The following is a 15,891-nucleotide window of genomic DNA, read 5'->3' on the forward strand; positions in this document are numbered from 1 at the left end:
CGCCGGCCCCGAGCCGTCGCTCGAAGCGCTGAAGGCCCCTTGCGCCGCGGTGGCGGCTCCCGCAGCGGGGCTGCGAGCGCTCCGCGACGGCGGGGCCGGGGGCGAGCGAGGCGCCCTGCTCTCCCCCTCCAACCCCCTCGCCTTTGCGGCTCCTCCCGAGCGGGAGCTGCCTTGCCGCCGGGATATTACCCCCGCGACAGGGCCCGGGGCGGCTCGGCTTTGCTGGGGCAGATATCCGCGGCCTCGCCATGCCTGGTGCAGGGTAYGGCCTGCAAGCCCGGGTCCGGTACGGAGGCCTGAGGTTTGGTACAAAACTGGGCAGCACGAACTTTCTGCATGTAAAATTATGGGCAGCAGCAACTGCCACTTAGGAGAAAGTGCGCACTGAAAGCTGGGGAGGGAGGGGAGAAAGGCAGGCCCGCGGCCAGAACAGGGAGCRCTCACATTCGTTCTCCCTCACGTAGCTAATTCGGGAGGAATTCTGGTATTTCACTGAAAGCTGCAATTTCCAGCTCCCCCCGGCGCTGAACAGTGCTTCTTATCCCTGACCTTGAAACAGCGAGTACTCGCACGGGCGTTTGCTTGGCCTGGTCACAAGCCGCTTCCCTCCGAGCCAGGGCGATATCCGCAGCCGCCCCGACGCAGCGCCCAAGAGATGACACACAGCCGCGCGGGCGACCGTCTCTACCTGAAAAATGAGGCCAGCCCAGGAAGGTGGCCACGCCGCGGCAGCTGCCTGCGCTCCTGCAGCTGCCTGCGCTCCGGCACGTCGAGGGCGCCTGCCGGCTTCCCCGGGCTGCCGCGCACCCCGTCCCTGCTCTTGTGGGCGCGAACGGCCGAGGCCCTGCAAGCGGGCTGTGGAGGCGGCAGCTCCGCCGGCATGGCGTTTTATTCCCACCCGCTCCCGTTTTCCATCCAGAGGTCACCAGGAGCCAGTGCAGGAACTGTGGCTCTCTGGGCTCTGGCCACGTTTCGTGTAGCTTTCAGCAGGTTTCCCCCGCTGCCTGCCCGGCTCCGGCTGCCCGCGGTGCACGGCACCAGGGCGCACGGGGCGCCAAGGCAGGGAGGCAGCATCGCCGCGGCTGGCAGGCAGCGCGGGCAGCGCCAGCACAGCGAGCGGTGCCAGCTGAGGGATTACCAGGGCTGAGCAGACAGATCCGCAGTATCACTGCTTAAGCGGTCCCGGCAATTAGGGAAATCCCGGCACTTTGACTGACAAAGGCGGGGAGATGGAGCCGCCAGCTAGCCCCAGCAGTGCCCTCGCAGCCCGGGCTGTTAAGAGCGACGATTTTTGTTTCAGTGTCAGCATTCGCAGGCTGCCTGCCAGCTCGACCGCTCCGGAGTCTCCCTGTGCCCTGGCTGGGAGCAAGCCGCGCGCCCCGGCCCCGCAGGAGCGGTCCCTGTGCCCGGCACAGCRGGGTCTCACGGGCGCAGCCGTCGCAGCAAGGTGCCATTGGAGAGGGGCCACCAGCCGCCTGCCGACCCGTCGGCCACGTGCCGCTGCCGCCGCCGCCTTCTCTCCGTTGCAGCCATTTGGCTCCTGACTTTTAAACAGGGGGGACGGTCACGCGGAAATGCATCCGGGGATTAGGTGGTGCTCGCCTCAACTCTCCACAGAACGCAAAGTATATTTAAAGAGTCTGACCGCTTTCCTGGGTGTCTGTACACGCTAAATCGGAGGTACTTTGCTTTTCCTCTGCTCCTCGCCTTGTAGCAAGCACTGGTTTCACCAGCTTTGCAAGAGCTCACTCTCTCTTTCAAAATAAAATGTATTTTCTTGCTATAACCTTTCTGTGACACTGTTGTGAGTCTCAAGCATTCAAACCCCAGCTCAGCCCACACCCAAATGCCTGACTTAAACCGTAGCATTTTATGCACACGTTAAAACATTGCCTTATTTTTATCTGGCTCTGTTTGGGGGGTCTTTAGGACACACCAGAGTCATATATTGAAGCTTTCTCTTTTGCAAACTTAAGAACTGGAACCTTATTAAAATGGAAGCTGAGTTTCTTACATAATTACAAGACATCAGGAGTTGAGAGGTTTAAAAAAAAACACTAGTGAGCCTTCCAATAAAATCCTCAGGGTTGGCAACCTCGCAGTTACACCACTAATAACTTATCCTGTGGCTCATCTGTTAAAATTCACATGACTTGGCTTTGGTGGTGATTATCTTACCTGCTTGCTAGTCTCGTCTTAAAAAAAAAACACCCAAAACGAAAAAAAGAAGTGCAAAGGCATTCCTGCATAAATCAGCATTCATTCGCGGGCAGCCCCGCAGGAATGCGCCGCGCGCCCCGAGCTGTTTGTGCTGCCGTGCTTAATCGYGTGGGGAATTTTTACCTTCTGACTTCTCTGCAGCTGCGGCTGCTTTCGGGAGCCCCTGGAATATTTATATCCAGGCTCTYATCCAGGCAGAGCAGCGCAGGCTTAACTCACCCTGTTTTTTACCAAAGTTGGTCTGACACACGGGATGGCGGTCAAACTGCCGAAGCATTCCTGGTTCTGGGCACACGACTGGGAAAAAAATTCGCTAATTTGTGGTTGCCCTTAAAGCAGCAGCTGGTGCTGTCATTGCGGTGGTGGGGCAGCTCGCGCCCCGTGCCCGCATGGGCGGCCCCTTCCCAAAGAGCCCCTAGCGCGAGACGCGGGATGAGCGAAGGGCACGGGACATGGGACACGGGACGAGCGAAGGGCACGGGAAAGGCAATGCCAGCAGGCGCCCGCCACTTTTGCAAGCCCCCGTTGCACAGCCCAGCACGACCCAAGAAAGGGGCAGATCTGTCCTTCGGTTTCCTTTTTCGGTTTTGTACCCCAGTGGCCGTGTTGGCGCGAGCCGGCAGCTCTTCCCGTCGGCCGGCAGCCGCCCGGGAGCGGTGCAGGTGCTCGTGCCAGGCGCGCGTGCCGCCGGGGCCACCGGGCCGGCTCGGTCTCGCAGGCGTCGGCGCCGGAGGACGGACCTGGCAATGCCAGCCGGGGCCTGGCCTCGACTCTCCGCAGCTGCGGCCGCGTCGGCCGGGGTCCACCGGCATCCRGCATCGCCCCAAGCCGCGGACGGGGCGGAGGCCTCGGGTCGCTGTTGCTCTGGGGAGCACGTTCAGTTTTGGCGCTGCGTGCAAACGCGGTGCCTGCGTGCGTTTTCGGGGCAGAGGCGAGGGCGGGCTGCAGCTGGTGGGGAGCRTGCGTTCTCGCCCGCGCCGGGGCCGCGGAGCCCCATTTCCGGGGCAAGGGGGCAGCGCGCCAGGGCCGAGGCTGTGCCGGGGCACACGGGGCGCACGGGGCGCGCCGCCGAGCCGGGGTGCTTCCGGGGGGAGGGCGCGCTGCGGCGGCTCGGCGGAGGGGAAAAAAAAGAAACAACACAGGAAACAGGTTTATCATCTCTCTGCAGAGCGCCGGGGCTTGGCCGCAGGGGGTTTTACGAGCCATGATTCAAAATCACGCTGGGCTTCTCCCCGCTCACGTCACGCCAGYGAAACCCCTTGGGGGGGTCTGCTGGCCGCCGGGGCGCTGGGAACGGGGCCGGGGCGCCCTGCGCCTGCCGGGACCGCGGGGACCCCGCCGGGGCCCGAGGCGGGGCGGACGGGACCGGCAGCCTGCGGACGGGAGGTGCCGCGGCTGCCCGGCGTGGAAATGGAGCCGAGACGCGGGGGTGCCCGAGGCAGACGCTGTCTGGGAAGCACGGCAGAGCGGCGCCTGGGGGACAGGCCACAGCTCCCCTCTCCCAGGTGCCGGCTGCGAGGCTCGGGGGCAGCCTGGGGCCCCCCACGGCCCCAGTCCTGGTCTCAGCCCAGCGGTGTCTCCCAGGATGGGACGGGACAGGACGGGACAGGACGGGACAGGAGGGGATGTGATGGGATGAGAAGGGATGGGATGGGGTGGAGGGGATGCGATGGGATGGGAAGGGATGCGAGGGGACGGGAGGGGACGCGCTGGGATGGGAGGGGACGTGGTGGATCGGGAGGGGCCGCGGTGGGACGGCCGCGGTGCTGAGTCAGGCCCCGCGCGCGCGGGAGCCGCTTCTCTGCAGTCAGCTGCCCTTGGCCAGCCGCCAAGCGCAGCCGCCGCAGCCCTGCACCCTGCCATTGCCAGGGCCTTCGTTTTCGGGCGGCGGAAAATAGACATCCTCGTTTTCTAAAGGTCACTTTGGTGCTAGCGCAACGGAGGAAACAGCCCGGGGAGGATGGGGGAAGGCGGCTCGCAGCGTGGGCCAGCCCCTCGGGGGGGGTGCGGGCTCTCGAGCCTCCCAACCACCCGCAGGGGCAGGGGCAAAGCGGGTGTCCCCCCCCATCAGCTTTGGGGACCAGCGGGTGCCCTGCTGATGGGGGCAGCTGGGACACAGCACCTGGGAGAGCTGATGACGAACTGCCCCGAGAGCGACACCCTGCAGCCCCACGTCGACTCTGAGGGAGGGAGGACGAGGCCCGAGGGTGCTGCAGAGGCTGGAGCCCAGCCCTGCCGCCCCAGCCTGTCCTTTCCGGGCGGTTATTTGGTGGCCAGTGCCACAGGGCAGGCGCTTGGTCTGACGCCGGGATGCTGCGTGCAGCCCTGGGCGCCCCCGGGACATTCATATATGGAAAAGCAGCCGCCAGAAATTATGCAGGGTCAAACACCCATGTGGCCCCAGAGGGAAGATGCTGAATGTGGGTTTTTCTCAAAACCTGCCCCCAAACGGGATTTGTAAGTGTGAGGAGCTGGTTCAAAGTGGGGGAGTAGCTGGTGCCCARGTAAACACAGAAAGCGAAACCCTGCAGCGCCCGAATGACTGCTGCCTGCAAGCGGTGACGGTGCGGAGAGCATCACCCTGGCCTGTGCCAGGTGGAAACCAGTTTGTATTTGACGCAGCTACAAACACCCGAGCAGCCCAGGCGCTGGGCACACGCGGGGGAGCGGGCGGAGGGCCTGCCGGGGTGCGGTTCCAGCTGACAGGCAGGCGAAAGGCTCCCTGGCAGGTCAGCCGGGGGGCTGCGGGCAGGGGAAAAGATAAGGAGAAGCAGGCGGGCCTGAGCRGCTGGCTGGCCCCACACACCCCCTGCCATGGCCTCCAGCCCGGCCCCGAAATCCCCCGGCAACATCTCCTTCGGAGGCTGCAGGCTGACGAACTTCTGTCTCGCGGGAAGTTCTGAAAACATTTTCCCAGCTGCAGAGCGAGCCCTGGTTTCAGGCTGGAAACTCCGAGGYGAGCCGGGCCGTGCAGGCGGGGGACTTTCCTTGCTGCCACCTGAGCCCTCGCGCGCCCACCTGCCCCGGCAGGCCCCGCGCCGGTGCCCCCGGGGGCCGTCACCCTGCCCGCTTGCCCCCGCGTCTGCGGAGCGCTGCAGGGCCCCGGGGGCACCTGCAGACTCAGCAACGCGGTGGCAGAAGCRCGAGCTGGGAGGCAGCTGCGGGGCCGGGCAGGGGCGGGCTGGGGAGGGCAGAGCAGCCTTCACGCGGCCGCCCCGGCTGGAGCCCGCTGCCAGCCTTCGCTGCCCTGCYGCGCTCTTCCTCTCCACGGTGCCCCACCCACAGCAGGTTTGGCAGCGTCCGGGAACCAGCTCTGCCTGTCCGCTCTCACTGCTCCGAGTTACAGACACTGGAGGAAAAAAAGCCCCTTGCCACCCGCTGCTGGCGTTACCTCCCTGCGGCAGGCTGGGCCACGCACGGCCCCTCCAGCATGGACCGTCCTGCAGTAGCACCCACGGTCCCTTTGGACATGGTGATGCCCGGGGAGCCCAGACCAGAGCTGAGCAGCAACAGCAGCAAACGCACCTGAAAGCCAGCAGCTTTTTAAAAAAATCGTTCCCGGGACAAGGCCGCTTACCTCCACGCTCATGAGACGAGCAGAGCCAGGCATGGGTGACCCAGCAAAGGCTGGACCAGAGCCCTTGGGATGCAGAGGGCAACTCAGAAACAGGAATGAGGGGGCTGTGGGGTGTGAGAGTGATGAGGAGGGGATGGGGGAAACTCCCTGCGGAGAAGCATCCCCCTGGGGCTTGGCAGCACAGCCCCTCGTGGCACGCTCTGGGAGCCCTCGCAAGCACAGCGACGCCTGCAGAGCTTGGCCGCACGTCCCCGCTGGTTCGGGGGGTGCACCTGAGGCCTCGTCTGTGGCAGGACAGCTGCAGCCCCCGGCCCAGAGAGGCTGCACAGGTCTCCCAGGGGGCCAGAGAATGCGACAAGAGGTGCCCTCAGGAAGAGCTCCCTTTGCTTCCCCAGCCCCGGGGAACGGCTCCACACCACGCRCCAGCTCTGTGCAGGCACTGCCATCTGCAGGCAGCAGCTCTGGACTTTGCCCAGCACCATGCACACAGCACTGCAACCGCTGAGCGAGGGGTTGCTCTCGCCTAGCAGGGCCTCGCATGCTGCACCACCGCTGCTGCACACCATCTCTGAGCCCAGGGGCTCCAGCACAGCATGGCCTACCGAGATGTCGGTTAGTTCATGAAGAAACCAGCACTGGTTTCTCCCCACAGCCTTGACCACGGGAGCAACTAACACAGACATCTACCACCCACTCCTGCAATCATCCCAGCCAACTTCAACTATAGCGGYCTTCACTAAAAGGCCTTTGCCCTCTTGTACCGGAGAGCATGCAAATATGAGACAGGAAACTCCACACAGCAGAGGGGATTTTTTGGAAGCGTTTATTTCACTGCTGACACTGGGGCTGCAGCAGGCAGCTGCTCACGGGGCTGCCGTTCACTGCAGAAACATCACTCCCCTCAAGTCATGGCAATCCAGGCAYGGTCAGTGTCTGCTCACCTTTCAGGACCTACATTACACACAGACCTACATCACTGGGACATTCACCTGTTAGGGACACAACTTACAAAGATTAAAAAATAATACAGCAATCTACAAAGTAACACGTGGAGGCACGGTGCAGAAATCAGATGATTTGAGACCAGGTGGCAGAGCAGAGTTGCTAGGTTAATCAGTGGCAGACAAGCGTTAACTGCTTCCCTGCTAGTCCAAAGAGGAGCCAAGCTGGGTAGTGCTCCCAGCCAGGACAAATGTCCTGTTTCCTACCCAGTGGCAGGAAACGCTTTCAGGTCACAGTTTATACTTCCAGAACTGCACAAGATTATGTGCTTTTAAAWGGTGCTGGGGAGCCCTGAAACTTCCTTCTGTGACAGTGCCTGTTTCCTACCTAGTGACAGAAACAGACACCTGAGTGCAGAAAAGAGTGGAAAGGCCTGAGCTGCGGGTTTTGTTTTTAAAAAAAGGCGGACTGGTAAAATGTTAGTTCTAGCACAGGTGGACAAAAATCACACTATATTGGAACTATACAGATTGGCCCATGAGAAATAAGAAGCTATACACTATTGCCCCACAGTGAGTTTTTCCTTCAGCTACAGTTTCAACTTCCCAAGTGAGGTAGGGAGAGGGTGAAAACAGGAGAAAAAAAAAAGTGGCATTTCCAAAGGATTCTGCTGTTTTGAAGTTGTTATCCTCCCGAATCCTTCATATAAAGTTAAAGCATTCATTAAGGAAACACTGCCTTTTCCTCACAACAAAATTCAGAGTTTTGGTTTTTGATTGTTTTGGGTGAAAGGAAGAGGGAAAAAGAAAATAAGCATCCTAGAGATGGCAGTTTTRACGTATTTTGGAAAGCACAGTTACAAAGAGGAAGGAAATAAYGTAGTGAATCTGCAGATAGAATGGGAAAAAAAACAGAGTGCTGATATTGTCTGCACTGTGCCTGCTCCAACAGCATTTGAATTAAGCACCCTGTTCTTAATCACATGGAAACAAACTCTCATACACAGCTGCCAGGAGAGGGAAAGCGGACACTTACAAACCTGTAGTTTAATTTTGTAGGACTTGATAATATAGAAGCCTTTCATTGCCTTTCCTAGTACTAGCCAGAATGTATTTTTAAGGCATAATTTAACATCCATTTGTTTCTAAAATAATTGAAAGTGTAACAAGCAAAGTTGTCAGACAAGGAAAACTCAACAGTAGCTAGTTCAACAGAAGTGAAAGCTAATTATAATATGTACAGTGCAGAACTTGCCTTCAAACAGGGGAGTCTTGTCTTAAAAAACAAAAACAAAAACAAAAAAAACCCACAACTGCAGATCCAGATTCTAGAAAAGCAAACATTGCCAACACAAGGAATGTTCATTAGAGTCCAGTTCCCACTAGAGCTACTCAACAGGAGGACGTACAGCATGATTCCGCTAAACTGTACTGATTGACTGTACCCAGAGCTCACCCCTAGCAGGGGTGCAGAACTTCGGGAGGTCAAACTCTACAGTCCCCTAGTGCAAACTGTCTCAGAGGAGAAGCCTGTAGTCAACAAGCCTTTATACCTATGGTTAGGATTCACTAAGAGGTGTAGTACTCAGGTGTCACCTAACATTTTTAGGACATTCCCATAAAGGTGATGGTCTTGTGTGGATTCTAATGCACATCCCCGTGAACAGTGTCCTGCACACATACACCTGCCAGGCTACAGGCTTTCCCTCTTCAGTGACTGTAACCAGCTCACAGCCACCAGAATCGCACATAGACAATCAACATGATAAAAAACACAGCTACAGCCGCAAGTTTGGCATAAGTGGAACGCATGTTCAGATACTTYGCATCCTGACGGTACTTCTTGGACAAACTGGACAAGTTGTTGGCCTTGGAATCAAGAGCTGTTAAAAGGAAAGGGCAGAGACGTTAGTCTCAAGATTAACACAAGCAGATGTTCCCCAAATGTTATGTTAACTGACAGTTTCTCAGGAGATGCTGGAAGCACAGTAGTTCCACACAGCAGCATGCCTTGTATTATCTGCAGTGCTGTAACGCTTGCCCTACTAGGATGAGAGCCACCCAAGCCTGTGACACRCTACTGCTACCTGCCGGCTGCTTTACGATGCAACTGATTAAAATCAAATACCCATTGACTCCATTGAGTCAATCTCAGGAGGCTCAGGGATTAGCAAATCCTTCCCTCAGGTATGCTCTGCCTGCTCAGCTGACCAACAGGACAAGGAACTGTATTCCAAACGGCAGCCATTCTCCGTACCTGAGAGTGCCTCTCCTCGCTGTAAGACTTCCTCGATGTTGGCCACCATAATTCTCTGCACATCCTGCAGCTCTGTGTTGATGGAACCCAGGTTCCTCCTTGCCCGGCTGTCAATGTAGAGTTTCTTGGTTTTCTGGATGTAGGTGTCTGGAACAAGAGGTGGCTGTCAGTGGAAAAGTGGATTTCCCCTCACTGCTTGCTTTGCCAAGCACAGGAACCAAATTGTCTCTGGCTTAGCCTACACCCCTCTTCAACTGAGGCACCCCCCACCATCAACTGGAGAGGACTTCCAGCGAGTGGTCTGGTAGACATCAGGGGTGCGCTGCGAAACAGCTCCAGGGTTTCTGGTTAACAATGTTCATAGAAATGCATCCTCAATATGCACCCTCAAATACTGAGGCAAAAGGGTGTGTGGGGTGAGAAACCATTCAGATTTAGCCTAATTCTTCTTTCACTGTAAATGGGAACAACTGGAGTAATACAGCACAAGATAGTTCTTTGGGCTCCTTATTACACTGCTCTGCAGAACCTGCCCCACCAGGCCAGCACGGAGGGACCTCAGGCTAACAGCAAGGCAGGATGGCTGAGAGACCTTGCTGCCGGATGGCCAACAGATCCAGAATCAAYAGATCCAGAGTTCTCCTTCCTTCTCCAGCACCCTAGTGGATATTGGCTCCCCCACACTTTGCATCCCACTCCCTTTCATCAAGGGTGCTGTACCGAAAAAGCCCTACTAACACCTGTTAGCTCCACACCATCTCCTTTGGATGCAGTGTGGAGAGAACGCTCGCCTCGCAGAGAGCAGTCTGGCTGCCAGAGAAATAGAAGCATTGTTGAGACAGCCAACAGACTGCGCACAAACRTTCACTGGAGAGAAGCCAAGAGGCTTAAAATAGGAAAACTGAATCAAAGGACATTTACCATTTTCCTACCATTTCTCTACTTGCAAGTATTCCCTGCTCAAAACATCCATTTTTGTAGCGCCAAAAAGAAGCTGAAGTGGCAATTCCACAGGCCAAGCTGGAGAGGATCCCTTGGCTTCCYGTTCCCACCCCTCCAAGAAGTTTCCTAACTAGCCCCAGGGAGAGGGACCTCACCAAATTCAATGAAGGAATAGGGCCTGGAGACCGTTGGCACCCTCTTGCCATGTTGCTCATCAAACTCCGAATGCAAATCCTCCAGATATGCAAAAGCCAGTTTCTTGGGGAACGCAGCTTCACATAGGACCAGGTAACACACCCCTTTCTCAATGATGTAGCTAGAAGAACAGCAGACAGAGCATTAATCAATCAGTTTTGAACCAATCCTATCAAATACAACCCTTCATACTCTTCCTCCTTTGAGGAGACAGATGGAACATCAGGTTCAGGTCTGCTATTGCTTGTATTATGCCTAGAAGCATAGGATAGTATCACACAGGACAAATGATTTAATACATTTCTCTGATTCAGCATGGTGAGAAGGAACTGAAGAGCTCTTTTTCTATGCACTGGGGTACCTCTGGGATCATCATCTCCCCTCCTACCTAAGGACCTTCACATATAGATTAATGGAAGAGGCAGCTGGCAGCCACTCAAAATTAAGAGGGCTTGCCCCTAAAGCACGCAGAGTGATCATGCTGCACRCTACAACCGGGTACCTTAACAGGGAGCAAGACTCCTTCATTCCCTTAGGAGTCAGTGAAATGAGCTTATTAGCACAGCTTTCTTAAGCCAAGAACTTAGCTGGCATTGGTAAAACCCTGCTGTCATCTGCGTACTGTAACTAATTCTAGCACGTACCACTCCACTGAACCATTCCCCTGGGACAGTTATTTCAGCCTAACATCAAGATTCTCAGGGAAATGCTATCAAGGCAATGAGAGACGACTCCAAGAGAGAGTTCCAGTTTCCAGTCTCTGGCTCAGATGTAAACTTTTCTACAATGTAATAGTTTCCTTTTTCTTCACATAAAATGGGTTTTCATGTAGCCTCAGACCCTGTACTCACTCTAGAGGTCCTCAACATTGACTTCACTGGAACAAAAGTTGGCCTGTGAGTATCACTAGCTTAAAATATATACACACACACACTTTTATTTTTATATATATATATATATATACACACACACACACCTGCAACAAAACTGCTGATTTTGGATTAGAAAAGGGAGGACACCCTCACTCCTTCCGGGCCTTCTGCAATCAGGAGGAGGGAAGCACAAGAAAGCTTGCCAGCAGAGTAGGGAGAAAAGGTGACCGAGCACAGCTCTAAGAGCAGACAACACAACTGGGTACCCAAACTTCACAGACAGCAGGCCTCGAGGTTAGGGCACACAAAGGAATTTGATCTCAGGGTGCTAACCCCCTGACAAGCCACCCAGTGGCCACCAGCTCCCACTTTCCAGTTTGGAGGGCTGGGTGTCCCCTTCCTCCCCAACACCAGCCTGTTGGTGGGGTGTTGCTATTCATGTGCATGACCTCAAAGGCAGCTGGGGAAAAATATCAGCGCTAGGTGGGATCTGATGACTTTGCCTGCAGATTTGCAGCATCCAAGCACGACTGTGCTACCAGCTCTTGGGCTGCGATGTCAGTAGCCTAAGAACTGATGTTGAACCAGGAGCTGCTGTTACTGTTGAATGCTGTTTGGGTTGTTCTGCAGCTGAATGTGCAGAGGTCCAGTTCTCGCCCTCCTCCCCACCCCCATTCCCTACTGCATCTAATTCTTATTTGTTCTCAGAGGCTTAGTCCTGACCTTGTTTCAGGGCAAGTTCCAGTGTCTCTGTCAGCACTTGAGAATAGGGGCTTTTCATTAYAATTCAAGTAAAAAGCCTCCTGAAATAACTAATAAAGTGGAGCCAATCTTGAGATTTAGACCTGGCTAGACAGAAAAGCAGTTATTTAGACTTCACTACAACTGTCTACTGTTCTGCATTCCCTACTATGTTTTCCTCCTTATTTGGCCAATACAGAAACAAAGGGAGCAATATTTCTACTAGAACTAAGGTAGCGGAGAAGGCAGATAGTCCTGGATACACTTAGAATGTTTATTATCGGGGGGAATTAAATACTACTTTTATATTACCTTCCTCTGCCTCTCCGCATAATATCATTAAGCGGCAGTCCAATTAGCATGCAGATTAACAGTGTATTAGAAAACTAACCCAGTTATAAGGCYACTGAAGTTAACTAAATGGCTTAAAAAATTTGGTTAATAGATGCATTAAGCCTATAAAACAACTTCCTCCTCCTTCCCACTGTGTTTGCAGCTATCCACGAAAAATCCGAATCCTTYGAATTAAGCATCCTCAACTCGTAGTTTTGGGGCTCAGGATTATTCCTTTCTATTGTCTCTATGGCCTGGGTGCAAACCTTGCCACACTTCAAATAACAACTGACCCACCCCACCCAGAAGCAAGACGCTTCAGTTATAATCCATTATGCAAGGGCATCTGTGCAAGCGCATGTTTTTATCTCCTTTTCATGTCCCTCAGCTTGGACTGCAATCTAACATTAGTTCTACAGTACATCTCATGCCTCGGTTGCTCCCTCACCCTCAAAGACCTCTTTGACAGCTCAGGTTTTCCCTAGATCATCACTTGGAGCTTGATTTAGCCACAGTCATGAACAGAAAAGGTCTTTTGAAATAAACAAAACTTGTGTCAGATAGCAACAGTGTTCCCCGAGAGCCGGAGCAGCATGCTCGAGAGAGCAGTCTAAGGAACATCTTCTGTCGGTACAGCTGTGTTATCTCTGTTCAGGCCAGCTGGTCCTGCCTGGAGCTCTTCAGCTGGATTTCCCAACTTGCTTTTCCCCAATGTGATATTAGATGTCTTGGATTTAACATTAATCTGCCAGCAGTGCAGACAGCAAGCACACCACATTCTGCCCTGGACTGAAACACAGTTTTGTCAACCTCAGTGAAACATCAAAACAGAGTTCCTGCACAGCTGGATTTCTCCGTTTCACACTGCGTGCATACTTCTGAGCTTTAACACAACATCTGATTACGCAGACTGCTTGGCAATGTATGCACACAAGGGGCAGACATTGCAGTTTGCCACTTACAACTGTACTCCAGATTTCCACACGCCAACTTTAGCTGCTAGATTTCTTATATTTATTTTGGACCTTTTTGAAGCAGAAAAGCTTAATCCTTATAGCCGGTATCAGTGGCAAAGGCCAAGGGTTGTTTTCAGCATGATGGGTTAGCAGCACACACCATTAACCAGCCAAAGGTCAACTAATGACTGACAGCACAGCAGACTACTACATAGGTGCTTCTGTACCTGCATGGCCATGTGCGCTAAGTACTGCAACTGAAAGGGTAGCACAGCTTCCAGATCTGAAATCTGAACATTACATTCAACAGAACTTGCTTCAGCAGTCTTAGTTTGAGCTTCACATTTCATCAAAAATGAGACTTCTCTCTGAACTGATCAAGCTAAAAAATGTTCAGCAACACTTCAGCAAGTTCAGCAATATCCTTAGCCACACTTTTACGTTTTGCACCACAAAACGCTCTGTCCTGGGTTATGCTGCCCTCAGCAGCCAGAGCTCTGATTTGGCAGAAAAGAAGATRTGCTGTGTTAACCAGCATCACAGTCATCAGTCAGCATTATTTTAGACTAAGTCTCAAACTTCTCCCTCTCTTTTCCTCCTTCCTGTAGTATTATCACAGGAGATATTTTTTTCTGAGCTGAAAGTTGTCTTCTTTTCACATAGGTCCTGCCTTAATGTCCTCTCTTAAAAGAGCTATCATTTGAGTGCTTTGCAGCTGTCAGTTGCCTGTGGGCTGACTCAGTACAGAGGGGAGATGCTCCTTTCCCCCCTGCTCAGCCAGCTGTACAACCTTGTTGTTTTTTGGAGCCTGCTATCAAAACATGAACCTGCCCAAATTACCCTGGCTTATCAGACCTGGTGATGTTAAAGCCACTGGTAAGAGGTTCCGGTTTCCTGGGCAGCACAACCAGAACAGCCTTCCTGGACACTGTTCTAGCAGTATCAGAAGCAACACAGCAAGGGATTCACTAGGATCTACAAAGGCTCTTTCCCAAGGCCCCCATAGTCAGACTGATACCCAAGGACACAAGTGACAGTGCAGTGCCAGGGAAACATTTAAAAAAACCTGATAGCTTTCTAGAAGACGCTGAGCAGCACTCCGCAGTTAACTCTGGGAACAATGCCCAAACCGCACCAGCAGATAGGAGCAGCTGGACTATTTGAATCAGTGCCCCATCTGACCCACTATACGTCCCTACTATCAAAGACAACCAGAAGCCAGGGGAGGGGGAAAAAAAAARRAAAARRAAAAAAAAGAAATCTTGTAATAGTTGATCATATGTAAGCCAACCACAAGAAACATTCGCCTCAAAATGTCAGGGYTTTTGCCCCAGAGGTGGCCTATAGCCCTTCCAAAAGCTTCTGTTCTTGTCTTTTCATGTCACTGAGTCTCTGAACATGTAAGGGTCAGGGCACGAGAGTTGTTAAAGGGCCCTTGTTATAGAATCAGAGTCCTAAACTCATGCCTTGCCCTGGATTCGAAGGCTGTCTCCCACTCACTCAACCACAAACGTGCCCCTGCTCACCGGGGCTTGGGAACTGGGAGGGATTTTGCTGCTGTGGAGGCAGCAGAAGTGCTAAGTGTAGTGAAGCTTTGCATGTCACTGGCAAAAGAAATTTGCACAACTCTGCCTTGCTGATCTCATATAGACTTGTTTTTATAACATAATTATTTCTGCTAATAGCATAATTCTGATTCTTGACAAGATCTTGGCCTTGATTAAATTCTCCAGCAATTTGTCTGTTAAGTAATTACATGCCACGGTAAAGAAGCATTTCCTTTTCTCAAATACAAGCTTGCCTGCTCTTATTGCTTTCATTGGCTGTGAATTCTTCCTCTTTTTACTTTCACTCACAGACCCCTTTCTATTCATTAGCAGTCAAAGATATCTGACCCACTTTTGCTGTAAGTTTTCATTTCTTTATATTCAAATTCCCTTATTTATGTGTTACTGGAAAAAGCCAAAGATGTTCCTAAGCTATGAGTTTTCAGATAGTTTAGGAGATGAATTAAATGTAACCAACACATTTGGCAGCAATGCAACTGAATAAAAATTGGGGGGGGGGGAGAGGGAGGAGGAGCTTATCAGCTATTAAAGAAATAAAATAAGTAAAAAATAACAACAAYAAACAAACAGCAAAGCTGCGTGTGTTTCCGCACGTAGAATTAATGCATGAAAAAGTACACCCTTGTGGGATATGCAGAGAAGGGAGCCTTGTGCAGGAAGAGCTCGCAGTGGTGGTGCCAGCCTGCTTTTAGCGAGCACTTCTCTTTTGAAAGAAGGAAAGACACCAAAGCTACAGGAAATCCACAAGAGGTAAAGAGAGGTACRGGAGGGGGCAAACCCACAAAGAAGGCTTAAGTGAAACAGAATCTACACAACCTACAGCAAAGGCAGAACTAAGAAACGGAATGAAGAGCAGGTGCCAGAAAGCAACGCCAGCGAGGAACCACTTAGACACTGCTCCCTTACAGCATCTGCTGTATTGCAGCTGGCAGGGCAGGCAGGGGAACGGCGCCCCCCCCTCGGACGGCCCAGCCGCTAMGGGGCCCCCAGGCCGCCCCAGAAGCTCCCGGGTGGCGGGGCCGCTCCGCTCCGCTCCGCTCGGGTCCGCCCCGCCGCGGGGTACTCACTGGAAGGCCATGGCGCCGGCTTCGAGAGTGCACCGCGTGGGGGACTGCTCGTTCAGCTTGCGGAACAGCTGCTTCGCCTGGCTCTGGTACTGCTGCAGGTCGCGGCCTGACTGAGAGGGGAGGGCAGGCTGGGGGGGCGGCGGGGGCTCCGCGGGACAGCCGCGGCCCGAGCCGCCCCGCGACGCCGGGCGGCAGCAGGAGCAGGGGCCCCCGCGGCGGCAC

The 15,891-nt window shown here is 53.8% G+C and overlaps 2 protein-coding genes across 2 annotated transcripts in view; both read right to left on the minus strand.

Annotated features, from left to right (window-relative positions):
• The window catches only part of NOTCH2 (notch 2), a 95,369-nt gene extending 92,872 nt beyond the window's left edge, over window positions 1-2,497 (minus strand). Inside the window, exon 1 of the mRNA XM_026089164.1 lies at window positions 2,440-2,497. Within this exon, the coding sequence (XP_025944949.1) occupies window positions 2,440-2,497 (58 nt within the window). The remainder of the gene's footprint in view (window positions 1-2,439) is intronic.
• Window positions 2,498-6,603: 4,106 nt separating this feature from the next.
• SEC22B (SEC22 homolog B, vesicle trafficking protein) overlaps window positions 6,604-15,891 on the minus strand; it is a 14,161-nt gene continuing 4,873 nt past the window's right edge. The window contains exons 3-7 of the mRNA XM_026089165.1: window positions 15,670-15,775; window positions 10,093-10,253; window positions 8,996-9,142; window positions 8,561-8,621; window positions 6,604-6,748 (exon numbers count right to left, since the gene is read on the minus strand). Of these exons, the coding sequence (XP_025944950.1) occupies window positions 6,742-6,748; window positions 8,561-8,621; window positions 8,996-9,142; window positions 10,093-10,253; window positions 15,670-15,775 (482 nt within the window). The 3' untranslated portion in view covers window positions 6,604-6,741. The remainder of the gene's footprint in view (window positions 6,749-8,560; window positions 8,622-8,995; window positions 9,143-10,092; window positions 10,254-15,669; window positions 15,776-15,891) is intronic.

This window comes from Apteryx rowi, unplaced genomic scaffold, assembly GCF_003343035.1.
Source record: "Apteryx rowi isolate R43461 unplaced genomic scaffold, aptRow1 scaffold_80, whole genome shotgun sequence".
In the NCBI taxonomy this organism is placed as follows: domain Eukaryota; kingdom Metazoa; phylum Chordata; class Aves; order Apterygiformes; family Apterygidae; genus Apteryx; species Apteryx rowi.